Below are 27,243 nucleotides of genomic sequence, written 5' to 3'. Positions count from 1 at the left end.
ACTCTCACCACCTTGCCCGACAGGTGAGGTAGGAAAACTCCGTATGCCAAGCGAACCGCCCTGAGTTCTTTGATGTTTATGTGTAATGTCATCTCCTCCAGGGACCACATACCCTGGGTCTGGAGGTCGCCGAGGTGCACACCCCAGCTGAAGTCCGAGGCATCTGATACCAACTCAATGGTGTGATGGGAGGCGTCGAACAGAACCTCCTCTCGGACCATCATGTGATTGGCCCACCACTGCAGTGAGGCAAGTACTGTTGGGGCAAGTACAGGTGATCTCTGGACTGGGAATAGATCATCGCCAGCCATTGCTGCAGGGGCCACATCTGGAACCTGGCATGACAGACAGCGTATGTGCAAGCTGCCATCTGACCCAGCAGGTGCAGACAAACCCTGGCCATAGTTGGGGGAAATGCAGAGACCTCCACGATGAGGTCCATCAACGTTTGGAACCTTTATAGCGGCAGGAACACTCTGGCACAGGTAAAGTCGAGCACTCCTCCAATTAACTCTGTCCTTTGCACTGGAACTAACAGACTTTTTGTTGTTCACCAGTAGGCCCAGAGAGTGGCACGCAGCTTGAAGCACCACAACATCCTTGTGGACCTGAGACCTATAGTTGCCCTTGACTAGCCAGTCGTCAAAACACAGGTATATCTGGATACCCCAATGCCCAAGGTAAGCAGCAACCACCGACATGCACTTGGTAAACACTCTCGGTGCTGTTGCCAGGCCAAATGGCAGAGGGAGGAGGTGGGTGGCTCGGGCGGCACTTATAGCCCCAACTCTTCTTATGGGGGGGGCTCCTGGCAGGTTTGACTCCCTTGGCCCTGAGATTGTTGTGGTTTGAACCACTTATGGGCTAGACCGGCAAGGTACAGGGGCAGTGCAGGAGTCCTTAAGGCCATGCAGCTTACTGTCCGTCTGTTCTGCAAACAGATCCTGGCTGTCAAAGGGAAGTCCTGCATTGATTGCTGAGCCTCCCTTGACAGACCTGAGAGCAGCATCCAGGATGCCCTTTGCATGGAGATGGCTGAGGCCATGGTGCAAGCCTCAGAGTCTGCTGCATCTGAGGCTGCTTGGAGGGCCACTCTTGCTGCAGCCGTGCCCTCTTCAATGGTTGCCCAGAATTCCTTCTTGGACCCTTTGGGCATTGAGACCTTGAATCTGGTCATAGGCTGCCACATATTGTAGTCATAGCAGCCAAGGAAGACTTGGTGATTGGCCACTCTCAGCTGAAGGCTGGAAGATTAATATATTTTTTGCCCAAACAGATCAGTCACTATGAGTCTTTATTCTCGGGCATAGTCCTGGGTTGACCCTGCCTCTCCCTCTGGTTAACGGTCTCAGCTACCAGGGAGTTTGGAGCCAGGTGAGTATAGAGATACTCATGTCCTTTAGCTGGCACAAAATATTTGCGCTCAGCCCTTTTTCAGATGGATGGCAGGGAGGAGGGGATTTGCCATAGGGTATTAATTATTTTCGATACCCCCTTGTGTAGAGGTAAAGCCACTAGTGCGTGCCATGGAGCAAAGGACGTTGAACAATGAGTCCGACCGCTCCTCAAGTTCCTCTGCCCAGAGCCCCAGTTTAGAGGTGACCCTCTTCAAAAGTTCCTGATGAGCCTTGGCGTTATCTTGCGGAACTGGGTGAGGGGGACCCATAATCGCTTCGTCTGGCGATGATAAGGACGAAGCCAGCACCAAGGGATCCACGTCTCCTGATGTTCCAGCTGGCTGCTCCCCTAGTTCCTCATGGCCCTGGGGGGGGGGTGTCTTCCCCTCTGGGGCTTCTACCTCCGGAGGGTGGGATGCTGCAGCCGATGGCCTATCTGAGGCCCCCGCCACTGATCAAGTGGCCTGGGAAAGCTGGGTGAAACCCCATGGATTCCCAGGGTACCATGCTGTCGGCCATTGGCTTGGAGGCCACAGGGTCTACTGCAGTGCCAAGGAGGCTGACTGAATCACTGGTGCCAGGGCCTGTCCTGCTACCAGGGACTCCTGATCAGCACCAGAGTCATAAGCAGAATGGACGCTGCAGAATGACCATGAGCAGCTGGCCCGGCGGCCCTCCTCACTGCAGTGCTGGCTGCTGTGCCTCGATGCTGACCCGTCCAGTCGGGAGACCTTCCTCCCGTGGGACCCTGGGGATCTTCGGCACTTGGTGGATCTGCATCAGTAGACCACTGACCTATGTCTCACACTGCTTGAGCTGTACTGGGATCTAAATGGGACTGGGAGTCTGAACGGGCTGGTCATCGATAGCATCTCCTCGATTGAGGGGGTTTGCATCTCAGTGACAGGTGCCATTGAGCAGGTGACCAGTGACCCCACTCTGCCAATCGGTCACAGGACCAGTGCCGAGGCATTGGAGACCCGAGGAATCGGTCTCGACACTCATGTCGGGGGGCATGTGCCTCCACAAGTCTGTGCCAGGGTACCTGCAAGCCATATCTCAAATTCTGCTGTCAGTGTCCAGAGACCGAAGAGGGCTTCTCTGAGCCTGCCTCCCAATGTCCAAAGCATGATGGCTCTGTGCAGGCAACCGCTGGCGGGATGTCCCCCACAATGGGGAGAGGCGCTGCTGAGGCAGAGACACTAGGAACAGTCCCAAAACAGGTTTACCCCTGGGTTGGGTACCGCCAGAGCTGGTGTGGGTGGCACCGGTAGCATCAGAATCTCTGCACTGCCTGCAGGGCCTCGGGCATCGACAGAGGCTCTCGTCACTGTCCAGTGTGACAGGCATAGTATGGGAGGGGCTCGACTGCTCGACATGAGCTGGGTCCCGACTCCCTCACAGAGATGTTAAGCCACCCAGCATAGATCTTGGCGCTCCTCTTGCCCTCTCCTTTCCCTTATGGGAAGCAGGAGATCTTCCCCTTGTGGACCTCTTGGGCTTCTTGGCTGGGGCTGGAGAGGGGAATCGGTGTTGGCTCGTAGACAGCACCAGCGGGGCACTCCGTACCGACGCTGCACTGCTCAGGGCTGAGTCAGACCTCTGCTCCGGTGCCGGGGTCAGCATCGACTCCATCAGGAGTGCCCTGAGATGGATGTGTCTCTCATTTTTCGTTCTGAGTTTGAACAACTTACAGATGCGACACTTATCACTTATGTGTCCTTCTCCTAGACACCTTAAACAGCTAACATGCAGGCTGCTGATGGGCATAGGCCACTTAAAACAATCGCATGGTTTAAAGCCTGGGGATCAGGGCATGCCCCATCCCTAGTGGGAGTCCTGTACGGGACCAGCTAACTAGAACCAATACAAAGAGTAAATACTTAGATAATGTTTTCCCCCCTCACTAAACTATATACAACTATTTTACAAAGAAACATTTGTGAGACACACTGAACTAAGTGAAAGCCAGCCGAAGCAGCAGAAGCTCCAGCACTATCACTGACAGCAAGAACGAACTGAGGGTCGGGGGGAACCGGCCGCATCCCTTATATCATGCCATGCGGGGGCCACTCCAGAGGGTGCCAGATCCAGTTCCCTACAGATACTGCTCAGGGGAAAAACTTCCGGTACCGGTGCACATGGTGAGCACACACACCTAATATGGAATGGACATGAGCAAGTACTCTAAGAACAGTAACTTCTGCATACACAGATTTCACCTAAGGGCTTCAGTTGCCATGACAATGTAAAGCAGCCGCTCTCATGTCATTTTTGATTGGATTACTCTGGAATTCAAAGATACTTCAGAATGTGATTACCAGAACTGCACCATGAAGCCTTTCAACAGAGTCAATGCAACTGCTGCTCTGGAAGGGCCAGGTAAATCTTCCTTCGCAGCTCAGGGCAAAGAACTGGTGTCAGAACAAAAGGATCTTGAGTGCTGATGTGGTTGGCAACACCTAGCAACAACTGATGCATTGTAGAACAGTACAATGTTCACTGCTGCTCTCTGCGCTCCCTCCCATTCACTTGTACCCACTGTTTGTCTTGCTATATGCTATCATACACTTGTTAGGCTCTTACGGAGCAAACATTTAAGCATATGCTTAACTTTACGCACACAAGCTGTCCCACTGAAGTCAACAGAACTAGTCACATACACAGAGTTCAGAGACGCTTAGCTGTTTGCAGGATCAGAGCCTGCAATTGTAAGATCATGCCTTCATTCTGTGTGTGTACAGTGTCGAGCACAATGAGATCTTAAATCCCCAACTGTGGCCTCTAGCTCCTACCATAATGCAAATTAACCCATCCTTACACACCGTGGCTTGTCTGTTTCTAGTGGCTGGATCCAAGAGGTTCGTAAGTCCATACAGCCTTTTTGCTAATAGACTGGGATCTTTTAGCTCAGGCAGTAGAGGTTCATGCTTTTAGAGCCAGAGTTCCTGGGTTTTACCCCTGCCCCAAGACTGATGTATTACCCAAATAATACAAACAAAAATTAAACAGAGAGAGTAAGGCAGATCACCCTATTCCTACTTCGTGAAAGAAGAACATACAGCAAGTCTCCTAGCTCTGACCTGTGCCAGAAAGCAGACATATTACATGTACTTGACAGGAGTTAACTACCTTAGCCCTACACTTCAGGGAGCTCTCAGACTTTCAGAACAAAAAGATGAAACTGCACCAACTCTTACCCCAGCTAGCATCTAGTCAGTTATCAGTCTCACTGGCTGCTTAATGTGGGAGAGAAGGGTAAAAAGACTATGCTTCAAGAAACAAGCAAGTCTAAATCATTTTCATGCCACAGCGTAAGCAAGGGGTTCTGTCTGTTATTTTTAGATGTGATTTAACATGCTCTGGGAGGGGGAGAAGGAAGCAGGATTTTGCTGCCTCTGTGGTACATGACAAGGCATGAATAAAAGCTGCTACTGAGCCACACCCTCCCAATCCTCACACCCCTTTTAGTCATCTGCAGCATTACATAGCAAGAGTAACCAATTCTGGACACACCCATCCCAGAGAGGAACCTCCCTAGGCCTGTATATTCATTCCCTCAGAGCATGCTAGAGCTCCATTTTTACACAGCACATAGGTGTGCACGAATGGACGCACATGTGTGTTCATGCCACCTCATCTAAACACAAAGCCATTTCTGTCAAGCTGGCATCCCCAAGGGGAACACATTCCAATCACTCTGCAGTTCTTGGACTAGGAGAGAGTTTGGATCAAAATGTGCCAAAGTTCTTTGCACAGCAGTGAGTCATATACTGGAGGTACTGTGGAGGGATAGGTCAGTGATTTGAGCATTGGCCTGCTAAACCCAGGGTTGTGAGCTCAATCCTTGAGGGGGCCATTTAGGGAACTGGGGTAAAAATCTGGTCCTGCTCTGAGCAGGGGGTTGGACTAGATGACCTCCTGAGGTCCCTTGCAACCCTGATATTTTATGATTATGGAGGACAAACAGCAGCCATTCTGCATTCCCCAATAGCTCATACACAAACTAAGACATTAAAGCCTGTTTTAAGGAAAGGGGCTGTTGGCCACAACACAGGCCTATTTTCCACTGTTCAAGAGGCGACACCTGGAATGTCACTCTAGACAAGGGTATATGGGTGCTTGATTTAATACTTCTATTGGTCTAACTGTGCAGCCTCTCCTCCCAGTACTATACCGCAGCATCAGGGAGTTGAGCTCATGTCCTGATTTGAAACCACAATAACTGCAGAACCATTCAGATGTAGGCTTTCATGAGTGCTTTGCATATGGGGCTTGCCAGCTGCTCCCGAACCACCCTACACCCACAACATGTGTCGTTCACGCTCACCTTGTTGATGCTGAAGTGGCCCTCAAACCTGCAGCCATCCCCATTATTGAGAGGTACTTTCATTGAGTTGTCAATATGACCAACCTCATGCCTTCCCATTTCATCCTGAATGTCCAGTCCAACCACTACCCAGTTGAGAGGGGGGAAAAGGAAAGAAACACAGAGAAAGTTATGAGAAGGAACAGGTGTGCACAATTCTTTGTGGGCACAAACAACTTTTTCCTGGCATTTGACAGAATCATTCAAGTAAATTTACCTGTAAAATAAACGTCATTGCTGCCCATCAGCAGTGATGGAATAATCACCAAAGAACTTTTCAGCTTCAGAATATTTTATGAATATTAATTTAGACATTACACCCTTGGGAGATAGGCCTAATTCCCATTTTTCAGATTGAGAAAGTGAGGCAGAGAAGTTAGGTGCTTTGCCAAAGGCCAAATGTGACATCTGAGTCAGATAGCTGTGATTAGAACTCAAAGGTTTCTTACTCCCAGACGCAAAAGAGCAGACCATGAAAGAGAAAACCAGATTTAGTCAGATCTCACTCAGGGAGGTGGGTCACTAGTCAGAACTGAAGGAGGATAGAGTCATATTCCATTGCTAGGTAAGATTGCAAGAAAAAGATGACTTGGCTTAGCATGTGAAGTAGTAGGGTATTTACAGAGATTCAGCCACTGCAGAAATGTGACCTCCCTCCCACACCTGGATTGTATAAACATGGGCCACTGGATTGTGTAAACATGGGTACAACTGATTCCCTACAGAGATGACAACACATATAGAAAAGCCTCTCTCTACAGTCATACTACCCAGAAAGGGAAGAACAATACACTGGACAAGACAGAGTTTTTATTTCTTCCCTACAAGAAAAGGGCAATAACATTTCACTAAAATATAGGGTGGGGACTGCTCTCAGATCTCACGTTAAACGAGTAAACTTAGAGCTTTGAGTAGCCACCTCTAGAAATACAGCAAGAAATCTAGCCCTGAACAGAGACACTTACATTCACAGTGCAGGTTTGGTAAGCTGATGTTCAGATTCACTTCTATTTTACCTCCGCTCTCTTTGTCCGGGTCGTCTACGTAGAGCTCGTTAACTCTGCAGGGAGATGAGATGGTTTCACTTTAACACACACACACACACACACACACACAGCTACTGTTCAGTAGGGGAATTTGCACAGGAAGGGAAAGTTCGGGTTAGTTTGTGTGACACATGCTCAAAAGGCTCAGAAATTAAGTGAGAAGAAAGCCTTTCAGAGGAGATGTGAAATCAGATGGGTATAGACACTAGCAACCTGACTCTATAACTTGCACACAGCAATTGCAGGATAGAGGGGCTTTACACACCTCACTCACTCCAGTAGGAAACAAAGTCAACTCACTTTATCTAATTAAAAAAAAAAAGTTGTAGACTCCCCCCCAAAAGGGGTTTCCACTCGTGACATGAAACAAGATTGCTTTTTCTAGAGGTGAAAGGCACTAGCCGTCTGCATTATGGCGCTCCTACCCCCCTTAGGAAGAAGGAAGCCTATAATCTGAAAGATACAAAGTTGCAGCCAAGACTGTCCCAGATACGTTGGATGTAAGATGTTCTGAAGAAGAGCTCTGTGTGGCTCAAAAGCTTGTCTCTCACTAACAGAAGTTAGTCCAATAAAAGATATTACTGGAGAGTCAAGGGGGGTGAGGTAATATCTTTTATTAGACCAACATTTGTTGGTGAGAGACAAGCTTTTGAGCCATACAGAACTCCTCTGAGGTCTTGTCTACACTAAAGAATTTTGTTGACAAAAGGCAGTTTTTGTCAACAAAACAGTGAATGCATCCACACTCCAATGTGACCTTTGGCGGCAAAAGTGCTTGGTTTTGGAGAGAAAATACAACCACCCCAATAAGAGACATAAGGCTTTTTGCACAATTTTTTTGTCCCATGCAGCAGAATCAGAACTCTTTTCCGTGCCCTCCCCCCAAACTCCGACAGCACAGTCCTGTCCACTTTCCGGGACTTCTCGGTTTCCCCTTCACTCCACCCACTTGGACAACGTTCATAATGATAGCTGGACCTACACGCAGATCTGAAAGTCTGCACTTCCCTGGTTCCTCCTTTCCCACCAAGCCTCGTTTTGTGCGTGCGTGTGTGTGTGCGCGCGCGTGTGCTGTTTCTTGTGCAATAAAAGTTTTTGAAAGGTAACTCATCTTTATTTGTTTCCTACAAATTGAGATAGCAGGTACTACCAATACATACCCAGGCAGTTTAACCATTTGCTTACTGGAATGTAAGGCCCCAAATTTCACCATTGCTTCTTCGGAAAACTACATGTAATAGAACGTTGCAGCACCAATTACAGATATACACATTACTGGTTCTCATTTTCAAAGCGTTGCCTCAAAGCCTCCCTGATTCAAATTGCCCTGCTCTGGGCCCCTCTGATAGCCCTGGTATTTGGCTGCTCAAAATCAGCAGCCGAGCCGTCTGCCTCAACACTCCACCTCAGAGCAAACCTTTTACCGTCAGCTTCACAAAGATTATACAATGTACATCACACGGCTATGACCATGGAAATATTATCTTCACTGAGGTCTAACCTTCCATAAAGGCATTGCCAGTGCACTTTTAATCTGCCAAAAGGCATATTCCACGGGCATTCAGCACCTATTCAGCCTGTTGTTGAACTGCTCCTTACTGCTGTCCAGGTTTCCTGTGTAAGGTTCCATGAGCCAGGACTATAACGGGTATGCCAGGTCTCCCAGGATCACTATGGGCATTTCAACATCCCCCATTGTAATCTTCTGATTTGGAAAGAAAGTCACCGCTTGTAGCTTTCTGTACAGGCCAATGTTCCTGAAGGTCATGCACCTTCCTGGACCACCCCGCACTGACGTCAGTGAAATGCCCACGGTCATCCACAAGCACCTGCAATACCATGGAGAAGTACCCCTTCCTACTGATGTACTCTGTCGCAAGATGGTCTGGTGGCAAAACTGGAACACGCGATTAATTGCCCTGCACACTTGCATTAACACATCCTCAACTGTTGACTTCCCCACTCCAAATTGATTTGCAACCAAGCGGTAGCAGCATGGAATCACCAGCTTCCACACAGCTATTGCCATGCGCTTCTCCACCAACAGGGCAGCTCTTATTCCGGTGTCCTTGCGCCGCAGTTGTGGGGCTCCGCACACAGTTCCTGGAAGGTGGCTTTCCACATCCCAAAGTTCTGTAGCCACTGCTCACATCCCAGACCTGCATGACGATACAATCCCACCATTCGGTGCTTATTTCCAGAACCCAAAAGCGACACTCCACTGTCTGCAGCTCTTCTGTGAATGCCAAAAACAATCTGAAGTTGGTCCTATCCATATCACACAGCAAGTCAGGCAACTGGGAGTCTTGCCATGAAAGAAAGCTGGAAGGCCACAGAATGCTGGGACAGAAAACAATGCATCATGGGGCATTAAGTCCAGTCCTAGATGTACCGCGATCCACTCCATTTTCCCACAAGATCTAGTGGCAAAAGTTGTCGAGCTGGACTGTGGGAAAGGTACCCACAGTGCGTTGCTCACACTGTCAATGATAGTGCCCCAACTGTGGATGCACTCTGCCAACAGAGGAAGTGAGTGTGAACATGCAATACCGATTATTATAGAGCTTTTTGAGTGTCGACATAATGTTTGTTGACAAAACTATGTAGTGTAGACAGGGCCTTAGTCTTCACAGCAAATGCAAGGTAGAACAGATTGTTTAGCATAAGTAGTTAGCACATATTGTAAGAGACCATTCAAGGTAGAGTGGTCTGTTAATACCTCTGTAGTCAATAAAAGATATAATCTCACGCACCTTGTCTCTCAAATAACCTGGGACTGACACAGCTATAACACATAATCTGATACATCAGAAATGGTTTTAGAGAAAGGAGACAGCCACCTATCCCATAAGTGCATGTCTACACTGCCTACGTTACAGCGTGGCCATGGAAGCACTGTGATGTGGGCAGTGTAGTCACGCTTTATCGCTGGAGGAAAGCTCTCCTGGCGACTTAAAAAAAAAACATCCCGAACGAGCAGTGGTAGCTTTATTGCCATCAGCACAGCTCCCAGTGATAAAGCACTGTCTATATTGGTGCTTTTCAGCACTAAAACTTTTGTCGCTCAGGGGAGTGTGGGGTTTTTTTTCCACACCGCTGAACGACTAAAGTTTTAGCGCTAAAGTGGCAGTGTAGAAACAGCCTTAGAAAGGCCCATTTGTGCAGCTGATAATCTATTTTTGCCACCCACATTGGGTGGCAGAAGCAGGGGCAGTTTGTGAGATGAGACATTTAGGATTAGTCTCCTCACCTGTGATTAATCCTGCCTGTGCTGGAAAGCTGTCTGAGCTCCTTGCTGGAGGGGAGAGGTGTTTTAGTTTCTCCAATTCACATGATTCCTAACTTTTGACCCTTCCTTTTTGGCCAGTGTGCCCCTCTCCCAGCCCTTCAATTACATCTCCTCCCTCTGGTGATTCACTTGGAACTCCGCATAACAATTCAAAACAATGGCATGAAATTGAGATGAAGAGCATTTAGGCTAGAAAATACCAGGGGGAAGATTTCTGGATAGCAAGATCCAATAAACTCTGGAACAGTTTTCTGTGTGTGGTAATATATTATAGCACCAGGCACCTTACATCAGATGATAAAACACAGACTCAGGTTGAGAGAAGGAATACAAGAAAACAATGGAAGATTTAGGTTGACATAAATCTTGTTAGTTCCACCATTTATGCTTATTTTGACCACTTAAAATATGGCAACAAATACCATGCAGATTCAGTTGGGAGCCCATTTGCTTGTGAGAGTTAAAAACCAGTCCAGATAAAGCTCTGGAGAAAATATTGTAGGGTAAAATCCTGCACTGGACCAAAGAGATAGATAAGATTACCTAGGACAGTGGTCCTCAACGTGGTGCCTCTTGGCACCATGGCGCTCGCCAGGGCATCTGTGAGCACCTGCCTACTGTGCCCCGCTGCCAAGGAGCACTGCCACCATACAAACAGCTGCTGAAATGCCGCCGAAAAGCAGCAACATCAAGAAACGTCGCCGCCGAAATGCTGCTGCTTCTTGGCAGCATTTTTTGGTGGCAACACCTCTTGATGATGATGCTTCTCGGCGGCATTTCGGCGGTGATGCTTCTTGATGTTGCCGCTTGTCAGCCGCATTTCAGCGGCTGCTTGTCCGGTGGCCACGCTCCTCGGTGGCATTTCAGCTGCTAATCGTCCGGTGCCCGCGCACACTGAAAGGGTGGGGACCACTGACCTAGGAGATCTTTTCAATCTGTGCTATCCAGCCAGACCAGATAAGCACATTAGTGGCTGTATCTCCCAATATGTAATATATATGATATAACAAGGCTACTTTTTGCAGATATGCTTTACTATCTTCAGCAGTGAGAACGCCACATTGTTTTTTATCTAGTGCTCAAATGTGTACTAAGCCCTTTTGACAAACAAAATGAAAAAAGGTCTCTGGCCAGAGGAGCTAACAGACAATACAGATGAAGGGTGCTAAAAGATGAGTCAAAAGTGCTTTTGTTCTCAGGGCCCATCTCTGGGCCATGAGCTTCTAGCTGGTGAATGGCATGACTTATTTATCCAGTAGGGAGTGCAGAGAGAGACAGGTTTGCCTATAGGGAAACAGGTAACTACAAGTTTGGTTGAGAAAATAATGATCACCGGATCAGTGAATCTGATTGGCATTTGATTGAAACCAAAACAGTGTTGGTGTTCAGCTCCACATTGCTACGGTCTCCTCTCGGTTAACTGGCCTGACAAGCTGTTGGTAATAGTTACCTAACATATATTTCATGTGATTAATAAAAATGACACAGAGGGAAGGGCAAGTTTGCTCATCTGTGACCTGGTTAGAAGCTTCTTGGCTGGGAGCTCCCCTTCCTGACAGAAGGTATTAAACCTTCTATGTATTTATTACTGAAAGATTAAGTAGTGCCAAAAATTAAGTCATAGCTGTGACACGGATTCCAGGAGTGACCTCAACCAAGAGAGGCATTAATACTAACAGAAATGTTGCAGCTTTCTACACCCCATAAGTACTTCCAGCAGGATCCCAGTCTACCAGTCAGTTTCATAATAGTGTCTGGCTTTCTCCCAGCTCTTCTCTGCTGTCTGAGATATGGGCCACACCCCATCACTGCTTTGGACAGTTTAACATTACCAATGAAAAGACGCTTCCATGCCTGAGCTAGCAATGGAATGTGTATCAGGTTAAAAAATTCATTGATCACTTCAAAGAGCTGTGATATACTCCCAAGCCATCAATATTTTTATTGGGCATTTTCAGGTTATGAGCCAACAAGAAGTAAAATGCAGCTTCATACATGGATTAACCTTAATTCTCTCCAAGGTCAATTATAATAGGGTACTGGAATAGTTCACATGATATAATTTGTGCTTACATAATGCTTTTTCATTGTGGCTCTCAAAGCTCTTCACAAAGGGAAGAAAGCAGTAGAATCACTCCCATTTTACAAATGGGATACCTGTGGCAGAGAAGTATGGCAATTTGCCCAAGGGTGCAAAGCCAGTGACAGAGTCAGGAACAGAATTTAGGACTCCTCACTCCCCATCCGATGCTCCATCCACCAGGCCACAGCTGCACACTAATAACGAGCTATGGGCTTAGCTTGCTAGGGGAAGGTCACAAAGAAAATGTCATCCCCCTTCACTGAACTGGAAGTTTCACTCCCAGAAGACACACTGGAAACATGTAGCTAAAGCAGAGCGCCCATATCAAGGTCAGTCTTTCTATGAACTCCCCCTGAGCCACTACTAGGGTCTTCATGGAACTGGCAGATTTCTGTATTATGCCCCTTCATTTAAGGGCAGGTCTTCACTTCCCGCTGGAACGGTGGGTAGAGATTGATCTACTGGGGATCGATTATCGCGTCTCATCTAGATGCAGATAAATCGATCCCCGAATGCGCTCCCCGTCGACTCCGAACTCCAGCTCACAAGAGACGGAAGCGGAGTCGACAGCGAGCGGCAGCGGTCGACTCACCACCGTCCTCACGGCCAGGTAAGTTGACCTAAGATATGCCGACTTCAGCTATGCTATTTGTGTAGCTGAAATTGCATATCTTCGGTCGACCCCCACCCCCCAGTGTAGACAAGAGCTAAGGCAGTCGCTGTCCAGCTGCCATTTCTCCCTCTAAGGCCAAGAAGGGGAATTAAGAGTCTCATGGGTTTTTCCCATTATTTATCACTCAACACTGATGTGAGATGGGAAATAATATGTGCAGTTTGTGACACGGTGACTAGCAACCCTTGCTGGAGAGCTAGAGACTCCAGCAAAAGAAAAGGCTTCGGCCCAAGAGATTATGCCACTATGCACACAGCTACCCTTCTGGAGGGCAGGCAATGGGAATGTGAGATTCCTGCACCACGGCTTGGCTCAGACAGTCACAGAAACAATATAAGTGTGAAGTTGGGCAGAAGGAGTATTTCAGATGTGGATTCTAAAGAGGTGGCTGCCTGTAGGGCTGCACTGTAGCCTCAAAAGGATGGTTCGAGTCCCTCCCGAAACCAGAGAGGCAAGCACTGCTGCTTCACAGCTACTTCTGGTGGCAGGGCAGGGGTGGTGTTTTTTTTATTGGCTTTTCTTAGAGACTACTCCTGAGGTGTATGAAAGGGGCAAGCGAGGGCACAAGGGAAGGCGGAAGAAGACACTCTGCTCCCACCCCAAGTGCTCGCAGTCATGGCTTCAGGGGAAAGAATGAGAGAGCTTCCTTACGCGGCATAAACCATGATCCACTCAGAAACAAATTTGATTTGCGTCTAGAAATATTTCAGATTCCTAGGAGTTGTTGCTAGGCTCCTCGCTCCCTCATGCAGTTTGCTTACAAACTTGCAGCAGAAGGTTTCAGGGATTCTTTGGCAAGCCTGCAGACAGTGAAAACTGCACATGCAGATACAGGGGACAGTAACAGAGCAGTTCGTTATCACTCAAGATTTCACCCAGATAAAACATGAGCCACTCCCCAAATTGGAGCCTTTAGAACTGACATTTGGGATACAACAGGTTTGTTTCTCCAACAAAAAGAGAATTATTTTTTCCAGGGTCCCTGGTCAGTAACATTAAACACTTCTGCACTTTTAGGTGTCCAGATGCCTATGATCCTTCAGACACAAAAGGAGACATGTTTAATCCTTCTGAACCTCAGTCTCTGTCCAAGCCCTCGCAAAGTGGCTTCACAGGAATCCAGCCTCTTCTGCTGCCTTTCTTCTGATACTTTGTCTGCTCCTAGGCACCACAGTCTCTGTCTCACCTCAACAGTCTGAGAAAGGACACCCTGCTGTCAGTGTCCTCCCACTTTGCATTGTTCTCTCATGTCCAACAGGTGACAGTTAGCCTTGCTGGGATTTAAACATTGTGAAGAGAGAGGGGTCATCTCAAGAGATTTTCCATCTTTCCTAGGTGATGACCCTCACAGGCCTCTGCAGGGCTGCTCAGTGTCTCAGACACACTATCTGAGCCTACCCATTGTTTTCCTTGTCCACCTGATGAGCTCCCAGCAGTAGATTCCCCTGCAAAGGCTGCTCAACAATCAGCTTCCTCTGTCTGTGGATGGGAGCATCAGTATTTATACAATGTAAATGTCTCATCTTCCCAATTCCTGATAAGGAATAAGAAGTGGGACAGTAAATTCTCTAACGCAAAATAAGTTGGATGTATGTTATTGCTCTGTCATTTGTAGTTTCCTGCTGTGCCTGCGTTCTGGTCATTTCCTCATTTAAAAGGTCACCGTCCGTCTCATTTTAGTCTCATTGCTAAGCTGAGAGGTGTCCAAAACACCTACCAGGGAAGGAAATGCAATTCTCAGGGAGGTGGGGAAGAGGGGAGATCCACGTTAAAGATGTCAACATCCATTTGAGTCAGCCATTGTAAATGACATAATGGCACAACCGTCCGTTTCCTGTTAACCCACAAATACGTAGAACAGCGTAACAACTTCCCCACCATATAACACCTTTCATCAAAGAATCTCAGTGTGTTAGGCAAATATTAAAAAGCCAATCAACACCCGTGGGAAGTAGGCAACTACATATTACCATTTTCATTTTATAGGTTGGAACAGTAAGCCATAGAATAGTTATGTGACTTGCCCAAGGCCAATTAGTGGTAGAGTTAGGAATACAACCCAAGAGTCTCGACTGTCATTCTGTTTCCTCTTCTACAATAAGTCTGTTTTTATCATTTCCCCCAACTGGATGAACTAGTGGAACTGCACCTATAGCTCACTGACCTGGAATAGAAGGTCATGAGCTCTAGCCTCCTTGCTCCCTTTGTATAGTTTGAGCTACACGGCAAGTTACTGTGTGACAAACCCGGGTATGAATCTACACTGCATCAGCTTGCAACATCCCACATGGATACTGCTACAGTGCAAAGTCCAGGCATGCAGTTTAACATGCTATGCTTTTAAGGGGTAGTATGTTAAGCTATCCTCTGGGACCTTTCACTGTGCTATAGCATTGTCCACTCAGAACATTACAGTGTGGCAATCTGGGACACCATAGATTCACATCCCGGCTAGTGGTACAATAACTTGCCACGTAGGCAAGCCCTTACTGACCAACTGTAGATGTATGTGAGCACTGTAAGATGTCGATTTGTCCCGCCAGACATGTGCAGGATCTTTTATATGGGGGGAGGGAGAGGGAGAGAGAGAACAGGTGTCCCAGTGGTAAGACTCAAGCCCTGGACAGAATGACAGATTTGGTTGCTGATTACTCATATCTTATGTGAAGGTAATTATTTTACTGTAGGTACTTTATCCAAGTAGTTGCCTCGCAGTGGGCCACGAGCTTTCATTTGAGAGAAAGTCTCTAAAACCTACCAGTTACTTCAGAATTATATAACTAACACCATTCTGGTGCTCTTAATGCAAGTTATTTGGTCAACAATAATTGATTTGCCATATTCACACATTTGTCATAATTCGTAATGGAATCAAGGCCACAATTCCACTGCACAGCTACCAATTACTGGCAGATCAACTGGGTTAATTACCTCATTCCCTCTAATTGTGAAATACTTGGAAACATTCTTAACATCACTTCTACAGAGTATTAATTAGGTCACATGATACATGACTATTATCTCACCAGTTAGAATATTGTAATAACAACAACCATCTAGAACTAGATCTGAGTTAATTAAAAAAAAGGGACAGATTATTTCTATGCTCTTAATTTATGACGTAACATTGAGATGAGCTAGGAAGGCTGTTAAAATTATGATGAGCTACTCCTGGAGGTCCTCAACCTGCAATCGATCCTGCCCAGGAAATACCAGAGGCATTCAACACTTACAACTTTATTTTCCTAACTGTTTGAGTCATTTTCTCAGTGGGACAGGATAGGCGTTTGTGACTGACAACTTAGTAAAAGCTCAAATATGAGACACTGACCTCCTTTTCTTTATTTATCCTTCTCTGCAGAGCCATGGAGCTCTCTCAATTTCTTGTGCCCTATTATTCACAAAGACTTCAGGTCACCACCATTCTCATCAGGAAGCCCCTTTTGAGCTAATCTCTGCTTCCCCTAGCTGGCAAGAGGTATTGCAGTTGAATAATGTAAGGTGCTGCCCTCTCCCACTATGGCTTAGGCATTCTATTTCTCCAGTATATGTAACCTCAACCAGCAATTAAACCTGAATCTTTCACATGGCTGTGCAGAGAGCTAGCCACCAAGACTATCTAGGAGGTTCGGGAAAAGAAAAGGCCACAAAATCTCCAGCATACCTAGTGGTTAGTGGCCTGACAGCCATGACAGAGTTGAAGGTGCAATTTCTTTCACTTCCCAGATCAGTCTGTTGCTATACAGAGCATGCAGGCTAAATCAATAGGCAGGATCAAAGATATTGACCTTTCAATGGGGGAAGAGAGTTATTGACATCAGACTTCAGATGGCAGTGGAAATTTAAGGAGCATAGAAGAAGTTTTAGTTGTTACAGCAACAAGAAGGCAGAGGGAGATCCACGAATGGGGGAGTCTAACCCAGGCACTGAGGGGAGTACTACATAGACTGCACCTCGCACAGGTTGTCTTCTTGCCTACACTCATGTGCACACATACTGCACATAGTCACTCTGCAGTAGGGGGACATTAGGTAAGCACTCATACATGATCAGGTATTCGCTAATAGGAGGATACTGGCATGCCTCTGGCTAAGGCGGCACACGGCCAAAGGCTTTGGATTTCTCTCATCTATCCATACACTGCAGATATTTCCATGCAACCTCACTTAGGAAAAGGCTTTAATGAGACTTATTTTATTGCACAAGAGAAGAAAGACTGATGCAGAGACTCACAATACAGTTGATACAAGCAAAGCGGGTAAGCTCACAAGCTCAGCTGATACATCTGCACACACCAGTCAATCATTATAAACTAGCTGCCACTACGAAATTTCAAGCAGGAAAAGAGATTTGTTGTAGGAGATTTCCTTATAAAAAAGGCACGAGAAGCCCAGAGGGTAACAAAAGCTGGTTGAAAATTAATTTGCAGTTAAATAATACTTTACATCTTCAAAGCACTTGACAGTGAGTCAATCAAACCTCACAACATCCCTGAGAGGTATCTCAGTATCCTCATGGCCATTTCACAGATGGTGACACACAGAGAGGGAGATGAGCGATATGTAACCGCACCCAATAAAATGCTCAAGGACCACACAGAGCTGGAACTAGGACCCAGGAGTTCTATGCTCCCAGGCCCGTACTCCAAAACACTATACTATGCTGCCTCAAATTGTAACATTAGTCTCAGGTTTCATAGGGAAGTGAAGAAACTGAGCCCTGGTCTACACTAAAGGGTTAGGTCAAATTTAGCCACGTTAGGTCAATTTAAAAATGAATGTGTCCACACAACCAACCCCATTACGTCGACCTAAAGGGCTCTTAAAATCGACTTCTGTACTCCTCCCCGGCAAGGGGAGTAGCGCTAAAATCTACCTTGCTGGATCGAATTTGGGGTAGTGTGGACACAAAATCGACGATATTGGCCTCCATGAGCTCTCCCAGAGTGCTCCATTGTGACCACTCTGGACAGCACTTTGAAGTCCGATGCACTAGCCAGGTACACAGCAAAAGCCCCCGGAACTTTTGAATTTCATTTCCTGTTTGGTCAGCATGGTGAACTCAGCAGCACAGGTGACCATCCAGTCCCCCCAGAATCGTAGAGCGTAGAATGTTTCTACACTCCCCCTATCATCTCCATCCCTGAGGCTATCGCAGATTAGAAGGCGAAAAAAATGCACTCGCGTTGACATGTTTTCCAAGCTCATGCAGTCCTCCCGCACTGATAGGGCACAGCTTAATGCATGGAGGCATTCAGTGGCAGAGGCCAGGAAAGAATTAAGTGAGCGCGAACAGCAGAGGCAGGATGCGATGCTGAGGCTAACGGGGGAGCAAACAGACATGATGAAGCGACTGTTGGAGCTGCAGAAAAGCCAACAAGGAGCACAGACCCCCACTGCATCCACTGTATAACCGCCTACCCTCCTCCCCATGTTCCATAGTCTCCTCACCCAGACACCCAAGAACACGGGGGGAGGCTCCGGGCACCCAGCCACTCCACTCCAAAGGATGGCGCAAGCAACAGAAGGCCATCATTCAAACAGTTTGATTTTTAGTGTGGCTACAAGCAGCAATGTGGACAAGCAATAAGCAATGTGGCCTTGTCCTTCCCTCCTCAAACCGAAGCCTGGCCAGTCATGAAACTGGTTTTCAAAGCCTCTCTGATGCACAGTGCTCCTTGCCGTGCTCTTCTAATAGCCCTGGTGTCTGGCTGCTCAAAATCAGATGCCAGGCAATTTGCCTCAGCCTCCCACCCCGCCATAAACGTCTCCCCCTTACTCTCACAGATATCATGGAGCACACAGCAAGCAGCAATAACAATGGGAACGTTGGTTGCGCTGAGGTCTGACCAACAGCACCAGTGAGCTTTTAAATGTCCAAAGGCACATTCTACCACCATTCTGCGTTTGCTCAGCCTATAGTTGAACTGCTCCTTACTACTGTCCAGGTTTCATGAGCCATGGGAGCAAGAGGTAGGCGCGACTGTGCGGTGCTGCTGGCTGGGAGAGCAGCCTGAGGCAGAAGCCTCCAGCTTGCAACAGCAGCGGTGATGGTGAACGGAGCAGGCTCCATGCTTGCTTGCATGCTATGTCGTCTGCACGGGTAAGGCAGGAAAAAAGGTGCTAAACAATCGCCTGCCGTTGTTTTCACGGAGGGAGGGACGACTGACGATATGTACCCGAAAATTACCCGTGACAATGTTTTTGCTCCATCAGGCATTGGGAGCTTAACCCAGAATGCACCACAGTGCACCACTCTGTAAGTTGATGCTAGCCACTGTGAAAGTAGAATGAATTGTATTGTAAAAATAAGAATGGATTAAAGAAATGTTGTATGTACCTTTAAGCAGAAATAAGAAATGTTGAAATACAGGTGCCAGGAAAAGAAACATTAGGCATAAACAATGGTGCTAATGGCGAAACATTAGCAGAAGGTCAGTAATAGTAAGTAAGGAAATAAGATATGCATGCCTAGCCCAGGTAAACTTATCAGATTCTGCTTCCTTTGTTATCTTGTTAAGTTCTCGCCCTTTTATCTGTATAAATAAGATAGTTTGTGTCTTGCATGGTGCTCACATTATCTGAGTGTTATTAGCAGAGCGCTGTGCTAAAAAAACAGAGTGGTCTGACAAACTGAGAGTCCTGAGTCTAACTTTAACACCACGGTAGTGATGACGCACTCCGCCGACTTAATGCACTTAGTGTGGACGTACACAATCAATTGTATAAAATCGATTTCTAAAAATCGTCTTCTATAAAATCTACCTAATTTCGTAGTGTAGACATACTCTTAGTGTTATTAACACCTGCAATATACTGGGTTTCCCAGAAGGGAGAGTAATTAGTAAAACAAAAATGCCCAGTTCACCAGAATTTATGAACATGGAAGTATCTTGTTGCCTGATATCTTGTCATTTCCCTAGATGGAGAGGGAAATTCTTCACTAATACAGTGCCCCAGTCACTACCAGTAAGAGATCCTGTTGACACCATAATGAGCAGAAGTGGATTTTTGTATTCTCAGAATCCCTGGCTGGCGGTCCACAGGGAATCAGCACCCTGCAATCACTTTGGTTATCTCACCTTCTCCCATCATGTTCTGATCCCGATTTTACTGCATTATTTCTCACAAACACCTACTCCCAGAACAATTCCCCCTTTTGCTTCCCCATTCTTTGCCACCCCACCGGAGTCACCATCTATCACAGACTTTGAAAAGACAGTCTTGTATTCTCTCAGATGGGCTTTCAAGAAGTCATGGCACCTGAAGTGTCTTTGAGAAGACACATCATCATGTTGACAATGCCAGGATCTACAGCAGTTTGACAAGACCTCAAAGAGACTTTAGTTCTTGTCACTCTGAAGGAGCTCTTAAACAAATCTCTCCCTCCCTACTTCCCTCACCCATAATCACACACAAAAAATTGCTCAATTAAATTGGCTAAGGTCAGGAAAGAAGAGTTGTTTACGCTCCTTGAAATTTACATTTTAAAAATCAAACCAGACACGACTCAGGATAACCCAGGGGAAGAGAAGTAATGTGTTACTGGACGTAGTTCTCTCCTTTCTAGCTGTTTAAATTTTGTTTTAAATTACGGAAACCCCGAAGACCTGGCTCTAGGGATCAGGTGTTCCTGAGCATTTTATAGAACAATGAATTATTGACTGAAAAGAGAGGGAAAGGGAAACAGAAAACACCATCTCTGAAATAGCCCAGGGAATAGGGTTGCCACTTCTCTAATTGCAGAAAACCAAGCACTCTTGCCACACCCCCTGCCCGAGGCCCCATTCACTCCATCCCCCCCCTCCCCACCCTTGCTCACTTTCACCAGGCTGGAGCAGGGGGTTGGGGTGTGTGTGGAGAGGTGAGTATTCCAGCTGGGGGTGCAGGTTCTTGAGTGGGGCCGGGAATGAGGAGTTCAGGGTGCAAGAGAGAGTGCTCTGAGCTGGGGCCAAGGGGTTCAGAGTTTGGGAATGGGCTCCAGGTTGGGGTGCGGGGGGGAGGGCTTCAGCTTGGGGTGCGGGCTCTGCGGGGGGCCAGGGATGAGGAGTTTGGGGTGCAGGAGGGGACTCTGGGCTGGGGCCAAGGGGTTTGGAGTGTGTGGGGGGGTTGCGGACTCCAGGAAGGAATTTGGGCACGGGGTGCAGGCTCCAGCAGAGAGTTTGGGTGTGTGAGGGGGCTCTGGGCTGGGGCAGGGGATTGGAGTGTGGGAGGGGGCTTGGGGTGCGGGCTCTGGGCGACTCTAGCTGGTATGGTTTGTGGGGGCTCTGGGAGGCACTGATGTCAGGGGGCCCCTTAAATAGCAGCTGCATCAGCGCTGCCCTGGCATTTCCTGGGCCTCAGAGGCTGCTCTATCTGCCATAAATCCTGGACGCATGGCTAGGCCAGCACACCAAGGACAAAAAGTTCTTCCTGTTCTCTGGAATGTGGAGGGGGGTGTGTGTGGGAGAATTCCCCACAATTGACGCACACACCCTACTCCTGCCCTTGGCTCGCTGCTCCCCTAGCATAGCCCAAATCACAGCAGCTCTAGGGATAGTGCTGCTGCAAGCCCCTTTCTCCTCCCCCTGCCATTTGCAGTGACGCCCTCTCCTGCATGTGTCCACTGCATCCAGCTGCTGCCCGACTCTGCTCGGACCCATTCCCGGAGAGAGGAGCCCAACTTTAGCCCCATGCATCCACGCAGTCCATTCATCTCTGGGAAGAGACTGACCAGCCCACATTCCTTTACCTACTGGCAGCGTGGTCCCGAAACAAGCCAGGCACAACAGCTCCTGGGGAGCGGGCTGTGGGGCCTGGGGCAGGCAGCAGTGGCTCACCCTGGCCCCCTCCCCTGCCAACTGGCTGCATGCCATCCCTGGGGAGCCAGGCCTGCTACTCTCTCCAGCAGGCCTGATAGGGAGGGGGCTGAAGGCACTTCCTAAAGGCCACAATGCCTGCTCCACAGGGAGCCCCCAGCCACTGAGGAGGCTGCTACCCGGGGTTAACCCTGCCGGCCCCAGCCTGCAGCCGAACGTCTCTCCCAGCTCTTCTGCTGGGATCCACCCCCTACCTGCTGGGGCTAACACCACCCTGAGCTCCACAGAGAGCACAGCTGCAGGCCCCCTCCTCATCCCGACGACTTTTAACAGGGTCCCTTTTCGACCAGGTGTTCTGGTCATAAAACAGACACCTGGCAACTCTACCAGGGAGACACATTAAAACAAGTTACAACCTAGATTTCACTATTATCTTTGATCACCCAAAGTTAAGGTTTTCAGGGAGAGTACACGCTTGTGCCAAGGTAGTAAACACTGGAAGAGGTAGTTTTCTAACAGCCATACAACAAAGCCTGACACACTTTTTAAAATTAAGAGGTGGCTAATCAGACTCATACAGCCTCGGGAATACACATATCCTCCACCCCAATGGCTGATTACGTTGCTCCTGTTATCTGGTCTATCTTCTAAGCATTGCCTCTGATGGAAGTTCCAGGCTGCCTAACTTCGCAGGAATTCTGTATCCTGGTGAGATCATTGTAATATTAACAGGATGATAGTAAATGATTCCTGGAACACAGAATGTATTTTAACTATGTCAAAAGTTACTAAATAAAGTTTATTTTAGGATAGCAGAAAAATGAGGACAGGAAGGGAATTTCAGGTGAAACAGGAAGCAGTAACTGAGGAATTAAAACCCTTGGTATTCGTGCTAATTTAAAAGAAATTGTTCTCGTTTTATTCAGCGCGTGTTTTTGAGAGGTCACAGACACACCATCAACCATATTTCTGAGTAAAGTTTGTGGCAGGGACAAGAGGTAAGTGAAGATTTTAACAACTATGCCATGAGTAGAGCATGTCTCTGAGTATCAGAGATAGGACCCCAGCTCTATTTCAGCTGAGCAGAAAAGCTTTCAGCATTAACATTTACTAATGACCATTTGCACATACCTCATTCATCTCTTTCAAAAGGTCAGTCTCAGAGTGTTGTAAGAAGACAGACAAAGCATTATGCCCATTTTACAGATGGCAAAATGGGAAGTAGTAGTATCTTGCCTGAGGTTACGCAGTCATGAGCAGAGCTGGGAATGAAACCTGGAGTCATGGCTCATAGGCCCCTGCTTTAACCACTAAGCACCGTAACATCATTACATTTTGATGGGTTGACCACCATTCACCTTTAGTCAAAAGTGTGTAAAACAAGTTCACTGCACTAGGTGGGGTTACAGGAAACAAGCTGCAGCAAAGCACAAGGGAACTCTTACTGCAGGAAAGAGAAGGCTCTGCAACTGCAGGATATCTGCCTTGTTTAACATTCATACTACCCTTTGACTAGTCATGAGATACTTTGAAAAGGGTTGGGTTTGTGTACAAACTACAGCCTAACAATCACCACACTCGACATGAAATCCAGTATGTAGCTGGAAAGAAAGGACTGGACAGGAAAGAAGCAGCTTTCCCTCAAAGGAATGAAAGTTTTCCTAAGGTACACCATTAAATGAAAAAGATGAATGAATGCTTGAGAATTTTGTTTGAATTAGCAGGATTCCAAACACTGTTCAACAATGAACTGGACTACCACAGTGGAATTAGACACACAACAGCAAGGTTACAGAGGGATGATTTGGTTAAAGAAGGAGAGGTTACTTAACTTGTACAATAACTTCGAGATATGTCCCCCTAGGTGCTCCACATCCAGATACATGCATGCCGAGGCACTTTAGAGCTGAGATTTTTGTCAGCACTACCTCCAGGTCTGCAAGTGCACCCTAGACATCCTAATGCTCCAGTTGCAGGGTATGTAGGGAAGGGCAGACTTGCTGCCACTCCAGTTCCTTCTCAACCACAAAAATCTAGTGAGAGATTCTGAGGCAGACAGGAAGGAAGGTAGGTAGTGGAACACCCACAGGGGGACACATCTTGAAGAAATCCAGTTACTGTAAAAGGTAAGTAACCTCTCCTCCTTTGAGTAGTGTTGCTATGGGTGTTCCATGTCAGGAGACTCCCAAGCAGTACCTCAATTACAGAAGAGAGTGCCAAGGAGGTGGATACAGTACAGATTATAAAACAGCATTGCCAAAAGCCACATCAGCTCTGTAACCGAGCATGACAGCATAATGCACATGGTAAAATATGAGTGGCAAAGACCAGGTGGCTGCCCTGCAGACGTGCAAGATAGGTATATTTTTCAAGATGGCTACAGAGGTAGATTGAGCCCTGGTGGAGTAAGCAATAACTCTTGGAGAGGGATGAACCCCCAAGGCTTCGTAACAGGACAAGTCACATCCTGAAACCTATTTAGACAGTCTTTGGGTGGAGGAAGGACACCCTTTAATTTCTTCTGCAATAGAGACTAAGAGTTTAGTGGAACACCTAAAGGATCTAGTCCTGTCGAGGTAAAAGGCAAGATCTCTTTTCACATGTAGTGCATGGAGGCTTGTTTCTTCTCTTGAAGAGCGAGGCTTGGGATAAAACACTAGTACGTGAATCTCCTGATTCAGGAGAATTATATAGTGAGGATGTGGACATAGTGTCACCTTATCACAACAGAACACTGTGTATGGTGGACCAGACATCAAGGCTCCAAGTTCCGATACTCTCCTAGCTGAGGTGATAGCTATGAGGAGGAATGAAATCTTGGCCTCTGATGTGAGGTAGGATGTGCTGGCAAGAGTAATGAACCACTCTGAGGTCTAGTATATTGATATGCAGCAACACCTCCTTAGGGGTCCATTTGCCCTAAGCTGTGAGATTCTGGGAATGTGCACTCCAACCTACCAGGGAGGGGTCTGTGGTGATGATCCTCATGGGAGGAAGCTGTAGGAATGAAACTCCCATGCATATCTTTTGTGGATCCTTCCATCAATTGAGAACTGTCCATGTTAGACACTCATTTGGATAGACTGTGCTTGTTGGGGGCATGGACATTCTCAACCAGGCTTGAAGATACCAAGATGTAGTCTTGCTAAGGGTGTCAAACATACAGGATACCATGTAGCCCAGAAGCTGTAGGCAAGCCCTTGCTAGGGTTTGCAGGTTCTGTTATGCTGTTGAAACAAGGTTGGACATTGTGGCAAATCTGTCCTTCGGCAAGTATGTTCTGGTGTGAAGGAATACAGAGTGGCCCCAATGAAGTTTATGTATTGAATGGCTGTGAGGGTAGACTCTTCTGCGTTAAGGTAGAGGCCCACTAAGTAGAACAGAGGCAGGGCTTTGCTGGTTGCTGTCTGTGCCTTGAGAAATAAGCAATCTTTCAGGTGCCAAACCTCCAAGTAAGGAAAGACAATTTTTTCCAATCAGTAAAGATAGCCTGTGACAGCCAATAGGACCTTGGTAAAGACCCTTGGGACAGTGGAAAGGCTGAAGGGTATGATGCAATACAGGTAGTGGTCTCTGCCTACCACAAAATGTAGGAATTGTCCGGGTGAGGGATGCATGACGTTAAGTGTCCTGAAGGTTGAGAAGACAAACCAATCTTGCAAATCCAGAGAGGGAGTTATTGCAGTAGGATTTCTATTCTGAACTGCTGAGCATGGATGTAGGTGTTCAGAGTCCCAAGGTCCACAACTGGTCTCTATTCTCCATTTTTCATAGGGCCCCAGACACCAAGAATAGAACCCTTTTCCAACGAAGTTCAGTGCAACAGGTTTGATCAGGTCCAGTGTTAGGAAGCCCGATACCTCCTGCCCCAAGAGATCCTCATGAAAAGGGTTCTTGAAGAGGGACAAGGACGGGTGGGAGGGCAGTAAAGAGCTGAACTGGATGGCACTACCTGTAGAAATAACCTCCAGGATTTATCTGTCTGAGGTGACAAGCTCCCAGGGAGGTAGAAAATGGGAAAGTTGATCCCCATAAAGATGGAGGAGTGAGCACAGGATCTGGAATGGGAGATAGTTTGTGATCCTCAACCAGTGGGTCAAAACAAGATGTTTTGAGTGTGTCACTGACTAGGAGGTGATGGCTATGGAGGGCATTTTCTTAGTGAATCTAGGATTCTTCTAGGGGGTCTTAGCCAGTCTCATGGGCTGGTAGTGGACTGGACAAGATAATTTAGCAATTGGCAATCTGCTGTATTTTCTCTTTGTTTCAGATGTATAGATGCCCAAGGATTGTAGTGGAGGGAGGGATAGCTCAGTGGTTTGGGCATTGGCCTGCTAAACCCAGGGCTGTGAGTTCAATCCTTGAGGGAGCCACTGAGGGATCTAGGGTAAAATCAGTTCTTGGTCCTGCTAGTGAAGGCAGGGGGCTGGACTTGATGACGACCTTTTGGGGTCCCTTCCAGTTCTATGAGATAATAATAATAATAATAATAATGGAGCTATTACCTATTATTAAATATTATTATTATTTTAAAATAGTGTCGCCTGGTAATCTTTGAGAGAATGAAGAGACTCATCTGTGGTGTCACTAAACAACTTGGGCCCTTGAAAGGAATGTCCAAAATTGTATTTGTATCTCTCAGGAGAGACCAGAGGACTGCAGCTAGGAAGCTTGGAACATGACTACTGTCACAGCCAGGGTACATGCAGCTGTGTCGGCAGCACTGAGCAAGGCCTGGAGAGATGCCTTGGCACCTGTCTAGCCTTCTGCCATGAGGGCCTGAAATTGTTCTCTCTGGTCCCGAAGCAGGTGTTCAGTAAAAAGTAAGAACTTAAAATAATATGTGAAATCACACTTTGCCACTACGGCTTGGTAACTGACTGCTACTAATCTCAAAGAGTCCAAGGAATAGCTCTTGCGGCTCAGAAGGTGTAGACATTTTGGCTTTTTGTGCAATGGTGTTCAGTGGAACCAGTGTTGCCTGTTTTGTTGGTCAATGGCCTCAACAACTAGAGAGTTGGATATTGGGTGGGAGAAAAAGTACTCCGAGCCTCTGAGGGGAATATAATATTTTGTTGGCCCATTTGCACATAGGCAGGAGTTTGCTGGGCTGGGGCCAGCAGAGCATCATTGATGGGCAAGGCAGACTTGCCCCGAGGAGACAAAGGAAGGCTGTCAAAGAAGGAATGCTGGGGCTCCCATATCTCCTGGTAAAGCATCTGTCATACGGTTCATAGGTTCTTGAAAGGCCTTAATATCATCAAGATAAGATGGTGAAGGAGGCATGACAGCCTGGTCTGGTGAGGAGGTTGTTTTCCTTCCACCTCTCCAGAGGAGCTGGCTCTTGCTTCTCTGGGAGATGTGCCTGTGGGGCAAGGCTCAAACGCATCTGTTGTTGCTTCTGCTGTGCCTTTTTACAAGATGGGACCCTGCAGCACTGGTTGCCACACAGGGCCCACGGGAAGAAAAAGACAGTTACTCACCTTTGTAACTGTTGTTCTTCGAGATGTGTTGCTCATATCCATTCCAGTAGGTGTACGCGCCGCGTGTGCACGCTCATCGGAAGACTTTTACCCTAGCAACTCCAGC

At 47.2% G+C, this 27,243-nt stretch overlaps 1 protein-coding gene across 4 annotated transcripts in view; it reads right to left on the bottom strand.

The window, feature by feature from the left end:
- Positions 1-27,243, bottom strand: part of ERGIC1 (endoplasmic reticulum-golgi intermediate compartment 1) — a 99,203-nt gene that overhangs the window by 21,971 nt on the left and 49,989 nt on the right. For all 4 annotated transcript variants that reach the window (XM_075068106.1, XM_075068105.1, XM_075068108.1 and 1 more), the window contains exons 4-5: positions 6,732-6,826; positions 5,728-5,852 (exon numbers count right to left, since the gene is read on the bottom strand). In XM_075068106.1, coding sequence (XP_074924207.1) covers positions 5,728-5,852; positions 6,732-6,826 — 220 coding nt within the window. The remainder of the gene's footprint in view (positions 1-5,727; positions 5,853-6,731; positions 6,827-27,243) is intronic.

The sequence above is a fragment of the Chelonoidis abingdonii genome, chromosome 7 (genome assembly GCF_003597395.2).
Source record: "Chelonoidis abingdonii isolate Lonesome George chromosome 7, CheloAbing_2.0, whole genome shotgun sequence".
Classification (NCBI taxonomy): domain Eukaryota; kingdom Metazoa; phylum Chordata; order Testudines; family Testudinidae; genus Chelonoidis; species Chelonoidis abingdonii.
This window is presented reverse-complemented; position numbering and strand designations above follow the sequence as displayed.